The 9408-nt window shown below is 37.7% G+C and overlaps 1 protein-coding gene across 3 annotated transcripts; it reads right to left on the reverse strand.

Moving 5' to 3' along the window:
• On the reverse strand, positions 1-8923 carry LOC120085803 (universal stress protein PHOS32-like). Of its 3 annotated transcripts, XR_016532080.1 has the most exons (4): positions 7805-8781; positions 1481-1530; positions 441-497; positions 1-358 (listed from the first exon to the last, which is right to left on the reverse strand). XR_016532080.1 is itself a non-coding variant. In XM_039042000.2 (3 exons), exons 1-2 carry the CDS (start codon positions 8580-8582, stop codon positions 1523-1525), a joined length of 786 nt encoding a protein of 261 aa, XP_038897928.1. In that variant the 5' UTR covers positions 8583-8781; the 3' UTR covers positions 1-497; positions 1481-1522. The 3 variants fall into 3 exon arrangements, 2 of the variants coding, with proteins under 2 accessions (XP_038897928.1, XP_038897925.1); XM_039042000.2 differs by having other exon boundaries at positions 1-497; XM_039041997.2 differs by lacking the exons at positions 1-358; positions 441-497 and adding an exon at positions 1041-1249 and having other exon boundaries at positions 7805-8923.
• Between the last annotated feature and the right edge of the window lie 485 nt (positions 8924-9408).

Raw genomic sequence — 9408 nt, forward strand, 5'->3', positions numbered from 1 at the left:
TTTGTAATCTGATCATCTTTCTTAAGTTTTTTTTTCATCTTATTCCTACAAAGTTCAATTATCCATTACTATAATTGGGAAATTTCTTCATAAAAGAAATCCCTTTGCAGTTTGCACATAAACAGATATAAAAATATATGGAAAGTTTAGAAAAGCTTGCTCAATCAAATCCAGTACCCCTCCTATTGAAGTTCCTAAACCTTTGAATGCAAGGGATCCAGCCAGTTGCTATTTTTGTCAGCTACATGGCCTAGCAAAAGGGACAATTTATTTCCCTTGGTCTCATTTTGCTGATTGATCCCTCTTCTTCCTACTTAGTTGAGAGATTGTAGGTCCTCTACCAGGAGGGTATGTCCATCTAGTTCAAGGTAATTCAATTCAATTCTTGCACAAGAATTAACTTATTCAAACGTCCTTCCAACCCCACACACAAGACTCACCATTATTGGTCAGAGTAAAATGCAAGGCAGACACATCATCTGACAAAGAATAAGTGGCTGAAAAAAGAAGAGAGAAAAAGAGATAAAAAGCCAGAGCTGAGAATAAAGCACACAATTTTCCAATACTTCCAAGTTTATCCTTCCACTGTGCAGACATTCCAGAGATAAAAAGAGTGATGGCAAATGCAGAATCAAATTTCACTTCTTCAAAGTTCCTAACCTATAATGCTCAACTATATCCTTTTGGACTATGTCAGAAAGAATACAGTATTACTGTAGTACATACTCAATAATATTTTAGTTATGTGGTTAAATATATAGAAGTATGCACTACTACTTCTAAGTAAGATTCTCTTTCATTTGGAAGATGTAAATTTTCCCAAGCTTTCATGCCTAATAACTATCATCTGTCTATCTATGGAAACTAGAGTGTTTTTCCTGAGTAATTCTAAGAAGGGTTATAAAGCACTATGGAGTTTTATGGCTTTGAAGCAGGACAATGGAAGTAGGTATATTTCACAATTCAACCATTAATCAGAAATTCAAGCAACATAACAAATTTGTTCCAGGATTTCAGTAATTAGCAAGCAGATAAAAAAATTGTGGCAGGAGAGCAACAAATATTATTGATATCAATGCAATTAAACAATTTGAAAGGCCAGACATCAACTTCATATCATTCAGACATTATTTTTTTATTCACGGTTTCTTCGTCTCAGAAAACAGGGGATCTGAAATTCAGACTCAAAACCGACAATCCAGTTTGCACCTCAGCTAATCAGGATGACAGGCAAGCTTTTCAACACAAACTACATGAAGGAATACAAGGAAAATTAAACACAATTATACAGATAGGTGACAAGAAACTTAAGAATATGATCGAAGGTATAATGATAATCTTCTTAATTCAAATATCATCATTTTACTTCCTCGTTTTTAGTAGGATGATCGATATGAAACAACAATTTTCACTTGGAGAAATAAATAAGCCAGAGAGTTGCATGGATATAGGGATAGAGGAATTGGTTACATATCCTTACTTGCACATGGGAAAATCAGTCTCTGATTTGGATAATTACCATCTAAACACCTGTGACAAGAGACGCAAAACCTAGTCATTAATTGATGCCATTTAAAAGATAAAAAAAACTCCCAAAAACACATCCCTATACAAGTTCAAGGAAACACGAGCATTGTTAGTACATTCCGGAAGTGACATGCTACAAATTTGAACGGAACACATCAGAGCTAAGATATTGTAGTCTTGTGGACTACGAAGCACAAATATACTATATATGTTAGTTTGGGTAACTTGCCAAAAGACTGCACATTCAAACAGCAACAATTAAACATCATAACAATCAAACGGAAGTGTAATGATTCATTCTTTTTATTTAAGCATTATAACGATTGAAAGACACAAAAATCAATACGTAAGGGAAATCAATTCTTAACCAGTAAACCAAGAGGGCAAAATATGTATGCGAATATATATATATATATAACAAGAAACCAACTTTGAAGAAATGGAAAAAGACACTCCACTAAAGAACTGGCTAATGTTCCAAAAATAGACTCTCGAAAGGGAGAAAGAAATATCGAAAAAGACAAACAAACCTAAGGGGTAAAAAAACAACATTAAGGAGAAATAAAAGCTTCCCAATCAAGACGGATATCTATGAAGACCAAGGGGAAGTCTTCAGTTTAGCCACCTCGAAACAAATCGACCAGCACCTTTGCTGGCTTTAAAAAAAATAAATTCTTCATTGCATACCCTCATAAGTTCTGAAAAAATAGCTTTAACCTTATTTACTATACCCATAACAATAACGGCCTTGAATGAGCAAATAAAGTGTATGCACTTAAAACATTCAAGGAATTCAATCCTATTATCAAAATCCAGATGATAATATTAATCTTCTTATGACATTTAGATTTCCATAAAGCCAAGAAAGTCTCTTTATGGACTGAAAATAATGCAGCCAAATGTCTAGAGAGATTTAACCCCTAAAGGATAAATGCACCAACGGTTTGAATCAGCACAATCAACTTCCATAAACAGGTTTTCTTCAAGTTAAAATCCTCTCGTCAATTATCACTTCTTTTATAAATTGTTTCCCAGTTAAAATAAGATCCATCCTGTCCCGTCCCTTGCTCCCTCCCATAAAAAGCCCCTCCTCAATATTAAAATCTAACAAAGATTCAAAGAGCCAGCTCCTGCTTATGGAAGCATGCTTTTTCTCAAAAGAGACTTTATAACCTTCCTCCACCATTGAGCTCCAAAAAGAGGGTCTAAGATTATGGCCATAAGGGAAGCGGAAGCCCAAGTATAATATGGGAAACAAAAAGGCCTTGACCCCACAAGTTGTGCCCACCAACTAAAGCAGGTCTCACAGTTGACATCAGTCACAAAGCAGTTCTCCTAATATATAGACCAGAGATAGATTCAAAGGTGAGAGAAATAGATTCAAAGGTGTGAACCCTATCGTGACTAGCCAAAGAATCCCCCCCGCCTAGATTTGAAGAAGCTATTGCTTATTGGATTCATCACTTGATCCCCCCTCTGGAACCGTTAGAAAACAAAAATGACAACAAAATACTCAGTAAGCAATTATCATGCTTTAAAATTCATTTTCTTTCTGAAGTATTTTTCTAACGAAAAAAGTACGAACAAATTGAGGATAAAAAATTCTCACATAATTTTTTTTTTTTTTTTTTTTTTTAATCAAAACATACATATTTATTCATTGATATTACCAATCAATCAATCATGAGTTCATACCACTCAGTAACATAACTCAACAATAAAAAATATAAAACAGCCAAAACCTTGGTTTTTGGCAAGAAACCACGCTTCCATTGAGAGATGAAAAAATATACAAGAGCACAAGTCCCAACAAAAAAGGAAGTCCAACACTAACTACAAAAACACAAGTCTAATCCAGAAGAACAAGAACAAGCTCATTATTACAAAAATGCCTAGTGAGCGATGCCCACAAAGAGGCATTAAATTAAACCTAACTACCTCCCAAACTTCCTCACCCAATCTCTCCACCTCTTGACAAATTCTACTATGCCCCCCAACTCAAATGCTCCACAAAACTGCAAAGAAACTAGCCTACCACAAAACTTTACCCTACTTCTTGAAAGGAGAATGGGAAAGCACCATCTCCACCCAAGTCTTCCCATCTCTAAGCCAGATCCCAAAAATTTTTGCCTTCATTAATAATGACTAATGAGTAAAGAACAGTTGCATTTAGCTTCTTTCCTTTTCCTTGATACTCATGTAGGGAAGGCAATTATTTGGTGTCCCAATCCGTCGAGGAGTTTCAAAGAGAATACTTAGTTTTCAGATGAGCCATGCCAAATGCTAAAGATCCTAGCCGTGGAGTTTTAGGACCAAGTTAGAAATGGCCAATATCAAGTTGTCAAAGTTGTTTGCGCTAGAACTTACAATTTGGTCAACCATCAAAGTGACTTGGGGTATGAAATCTCGAGAACACCATGCAGAAATATGCTTGGGTGATCCGTAATCCTCTAAGGAAAAGAGTTATTGAGGTTTGGAGCACTAGTCAATGTGCTTCCCACTAGGATGCGCGGACTTCCGAAGCTATAGTAGGTATCTCGACAAAGTGCTAAAACAAGAGAAGCTAAAGTCTATATTTCGGTACTTCATCCTAGCTAGAGCTTAATTTTCCATCTTGACGAAAGGCATCTCCTTTGAAGAAGTGTCAACGAGCTATTTGGCGTCCAATAGCTTAGATTGAGCTTCATGCACCTTAGCTGCGACCTTAGACAACTTTTATTCGACCTTGCTCGTCTTGATTTGAGAAGCTTCATATTAGGCCTAGAGTGATGCTAAAGCTCCTTGAGCAATGCTAGCGAAGTGGAAGCCTCAGTGTGAAGGGTTGTGGTATGGTCCAACTCGGGTTGGGGAACATACTTCCATGTGATGGTCAATTTCATCGGCTAGTCTCTTGGTTGACATGGCCATCTCATGGAATGCCTGCAAGGACTAGGGGATGAGCAAGCGTATGTAGCTGAAAGGTGTAAAGTTAAAGTCTAATTAACCCACTAATCATACAAAAAAGACCACCCACCTTTTTCCCACCCCTTTTTGGGTTGATGTAGCCAATTACTGAACCATCCTCAACTAAGCCCAACCAAAAAGCTTCTGTCAAGGCTAAGGCATCATCAATCCTAAACTCATGGTCCATCAAAATCAAAAGGGTCAGGAGCAGAAGAACTTGCACCCTCATCAATCCCAAAGGGTAGGTAACACCACCATTGGCTTGGATGCTCCCATGAAATGTTTATTGCAGGAGCATTCATTGAAGGAACGATTGGGATTGGATCAGTGGAAGGCCACTGAGAGGAAGACATATTGGCCATCACTCCAAGGGCATACCTTAATTAGAGAGAATGTGGGTGCTGGAAAGTCATTTCTTGAAAGGATACAAGCAAGCATTAGAACCAACATATAGATGGATTAATCGAGACCTAGATTGAGGTTGTGCAGCCTTTTTGTGGCTGGTTAAAATAGAGATTGGACTTAAAACTCTGAACCTGTTTGAGCTGGTGGGGGGGAAGGGTTAAGAGATCAAGTAGGAATGCATCAAGTAACTCTTGTCACACTAGTGTAGGGTCATGGGCCCATGGCAGACAATTTGATCCATCGAAAGAGTTAGGTTCTGAAAACTAATAGCAGTAGCTAAAAGTTCAAGCTTCCCATCAACTCCAAAGGTGAAGGAATTTTGTTAGAACAAAGTCTAAAAGATTGGTTACAATTGAGTAGGGTGTAAATGAGACTCACTAAAAGTATTAAACTCGACCGGGACAAAGAAGAAGGGCCCATTAGTTTTTTTAGCGTGTGAAGGAACAAAATCTTGAATTGTCATAAGGCTTGGGTTCCTTACTTGGAGCCAAAAGATAGAGCAAACTAAGAGAGTGCAATATGCATTGGGAAATAGCTAGTAAGGGCTATTCACATAGGCTAAGAATTGTTGGGCGAAGGGATGGAGAGGGGAGCTAACTCCACACATAAACATAAGAGGGTTGAGAGCAATTTTGCACGATGGAGGATTGGCTAAGTCCTCCCTAGGAGATGGAATCCTTATTCGGATAGAATTGAAAATATGGTATTGCTACCTAAGCCATTATAAACTCTCATCTCAAGGGTTAACAGACCTTAGGGCACAAGTTGGGTGGGGAACTCTCCACCTTGAAACCCCCGTCCCCTTCTAGTTTGATTTCAAAGTCTCGAATTAGGAACAAAATCCACGTCCTTGGGGTCGATTAGCACATCAACTCTTTTTTTAGACGAAAGAACTTTGATTGAGAATGAAGAAAGAATACAATGACATACAAAAAGACAAGCCTTCCTAAAAGAAAGAGCTCCAATTATGCAAACTAGAACCTACAAAATTATTACAAAACCCCTTCGAAGTCAAAACCCAAAGAGACATATGATACCTAACGAGAGACCAAACATCCAAATGATCTCTTTCCAAACCTCTAAACACTATCATTCCTCAACCTAAAATCCCACAAAATAGCACATACCCGACAAGACTTCAAAATCGACCATTCTCATAAAAAGGTGGATAAAGGAAGAACTCCCTAATCAAATCACACTGATATCCCTATGACAAGCAAGCATGAAATTGAAAGTTTGAAAAGAGCATATCAACCATAGGATCAAGAATTTGATCGTTCTCCATGGGTTAAAGGAGAAAAATTGGAAAACTTAGAAAGAGTGGAACGTAAGGAAAGAAAGTTGAAGTTGGAGGTGAGAATGGAAGCCACCAACTAATGCTTTATATAAACTAGTTTGGTGCATAAATCGAGGATGTTGGCAAAATAGAGAAGTGAATTGTGGAGTGCCAACTTTGGGTAAGAGATAAAATGTTTAAACAAGGAAAATCTGCTTGCAGTACTACAACCATTGAGCTCCTAACCTAGGCTCGAGCTTAGAGCTAGACAGAGCCTAGCTTGAGAGAGGGACAATTGTAGGGGGCAGATTTAGTTAATGAGCCGAGAACAAGTCAAGAGCGGTGGTGATCCAAAATCATTAAAGGCCTATGAGGCGGTTCAGAGGCCCAAGTCTAGTTTAATCAACCTTAGGAGAGCCTGTAAGGTCAGTGGAAGGATCTAAAAAAGATCGATTCTCCAAGGGCAAAACCAAGAGTTTGGTTTTGTTTAAGAGTCTAAGACAGTCGTTTGAAACCCCAACACTGGACTATGATTAGCTAAGGCCATTTATAAACCTAAATGCATTAAAGGATAATGTTAGGTCATGCTTCGACTAGTAAAAGCTCAAGAAGCTCGAGAACCTCTCAAGGGTTGAGTAATGAATTCATATATTAGTTACAGAATGAAAATCTTATGTATACAAGAGAATATGACTTATAGAAGGTATGTTGAGACAAAGGGCATTGAATTTGATAAAGGACTAAGAAAGGATGGGTTTAATCCAAGATAGCCACCTATCTAGGATTTAATGTCCTACAAGTTTCCTTGACACCCAAATGTTGTAGGGTAAAGCTGGTTGACTAGCTTGGACATTCACAGATAGAAAATAACAAAGAAAAAGAAAAGGCCACTGAAATCCATTTACTTACCTGTTAAGTCATTTGTTTTTGACTTCCAGAAATAGGGCACCGCTGACAAAACTAGCACTGATATTAAGCCAGGAGATTAAAGTATATCTTCTGTATGAGTATTTCTAATCTTAGTTGCTAATAAGAATCAATCCACATAATCTAAGTGTTGAATTGGATCACTAGTTAAATATTCAACGTCAAGTAATGTCATCTGAAGACCAGACTCACAGCATGTACACTTGGGGAATCAGCCCTGTTTCCAGTAAGGCAGGCAAAAGAGTTTTGCATAAACATAGATCACTCAAGATAACAGTAAGAGATGGGGAAACTTGAACCACAAACCTCTTGGTCGCTAACACTTATTATTAGATGTCAGTTAAGCTATGCTCATTTTGGCTACATCACTCGAGATTACAAGAACTATGAACTGTTGTTATTAAATCTAAACATCCACATAGCATTAAAAGAAGAACTGATGAAGTGTATCAATATAATTTTAAGCGACAACAATGATTTACAGATTCATTATCACCAAATCTTCATTTCCCACATATTGGGAGTAAATCCATATCATAATGCTCCTGAAAGTGATGTTAAAAGATGTAATTAAGCATGAAATGCAGAAGACACAGGAAACTTGTAACATTCCGCATTCAACTTTACTAAACTACGGCCAACTTAAAATTGATTCTGTTTTCAGAGATGAAACAAACTCATTAGTTACGATATAAGAACCAATCTCAGCAAACAGAGATGCCTAACCTTTAGACTCCACTGCCTCGGCTACAGACTTTTTCGGGGCGTCAACGTCCTCCTTCCGCACAGGCACAGCTACAGAGCCAGCACCGATCCCGACGTCCTTCTCATCCGGAAAACGCACCACCACTACAGGACACACACAATGATGCACACAATAATCGCTAACGCTCCCGAGCCCACCGTCATTTCCACGCTTTGCTGCACCAAAACCCCGACTGCCCATGATGAGGGCATTCAGCCCCAATCTCTCCACTTCCAAACAAAGCCTCTCTCTCATATCATGATCCTTCACAATGTGAATCTTGTAAGGAATCTGAGCATCTTTCAAGGGCTTGGCTAGATCGGCAGCTTTGGAGGCAGTGAAGGCATCAAAATCGTCCTCCAATTTACGTTTGGAGCGCTCGGTGCGGTTCTGCTGTTGACCGTTTTCAGAATTCGAAGCATCTTCATCATCTGGGTAATCACCGGCGGTATCGAGAGTCATGTCGATAGCGCCCCAATCGGCCCCAAAGAGGACGGAAGTAGGGCTAACATGGAGGAGAATGACAGCATCACCAGGGCGAATATAGTGTTGAACAGCCCAACGAACAGCATAAGCACTCTCCTCGGAAAGGTCAACAGCGACACCAATCTTGCGGCGGGCGCCGGCAGTAGGGGTGGGGGTGGCGACGGGAGTGGCGGCGGATGGGTGGCGAGGGGAAGCTGGATGGTGGATTTTGATGTTGGGAAGTTGGGGATCAGGTTCTAAGGTGGGATTTCGAAGATAGTGCTGAGGATTCATGGAGAAATCAGAATTTGGAAATTCAGAGAAATGGAAGAACGGAATAAATTATGGAAGAACAGAAAGGAAGCAGAAGGACCGGAGAAGTGAAATAGAGAGGAAATGGAAGATGGGAACAATATTTTAATGGGCTTATTAAATGGGCTGATTCAAGGCACATCCTAAACACTTAGATAATTGATCAAACGGAAATTCTGTCCTATAAATATAACACTAATTTAATTACACTTCCATTTGAAAAAATAACCAAAAAAAAAAAACTATATCTATTTATCTAAAAATATCCTCATCAGCCCCTTTTAATTAATCTATCCATATATTCCAATTAATTCATTAAATACACAATTCTGGGGTTTCGTTTTACCTTAAGAAAGAGTGCATGAATTTCCTCTTTCTACGTAGACATTATTAGTTTTAGTTTTTAGTTTGAAAATCCTCCAAATTTATATCTAAAAAATCTTCTTTTTTCAAATTTTTATTTGATTTGAAATGTATATTATATTACTTTTCATAAATTGCTTTTCTATTAATGCTAACTAAACCATGTGACTTTAAGATTGTTTTTATCAATATCTTTATTATAATAGAATTTCATTTTAAATATGAAGGAAAATAGTTTTATCTCATTTCTCTATCTGTACTTATTTTAAATTTGGCTTTATTATTATATTTATTATAATTTCATTTTAAACATGAAATACAATAGTTAGTTCATAATTACTTGTCTTTATCAACGAGATCGACCTCATACCTATAATCTATATCTATAATTCATAATATATTAAAGAGTGAAGATATTGGAAAAAATTTTGTAGACACTTTTATC

This window comes from Benincasa hispida, chromosome 9, assembly GCF_027475165.1.
Source record: "Benincasa hispida cultivar pf3 chromosome 9, pf3_genome.v1.1, whole genome shotgun sequence".
Lineage (NCBI taxonomy): Eukaryota > Viridiplantae > Streptophyta > Magnoliopsida > Cucurbitales > Cucurbitaceae > Benincasa > Benincasa hispida.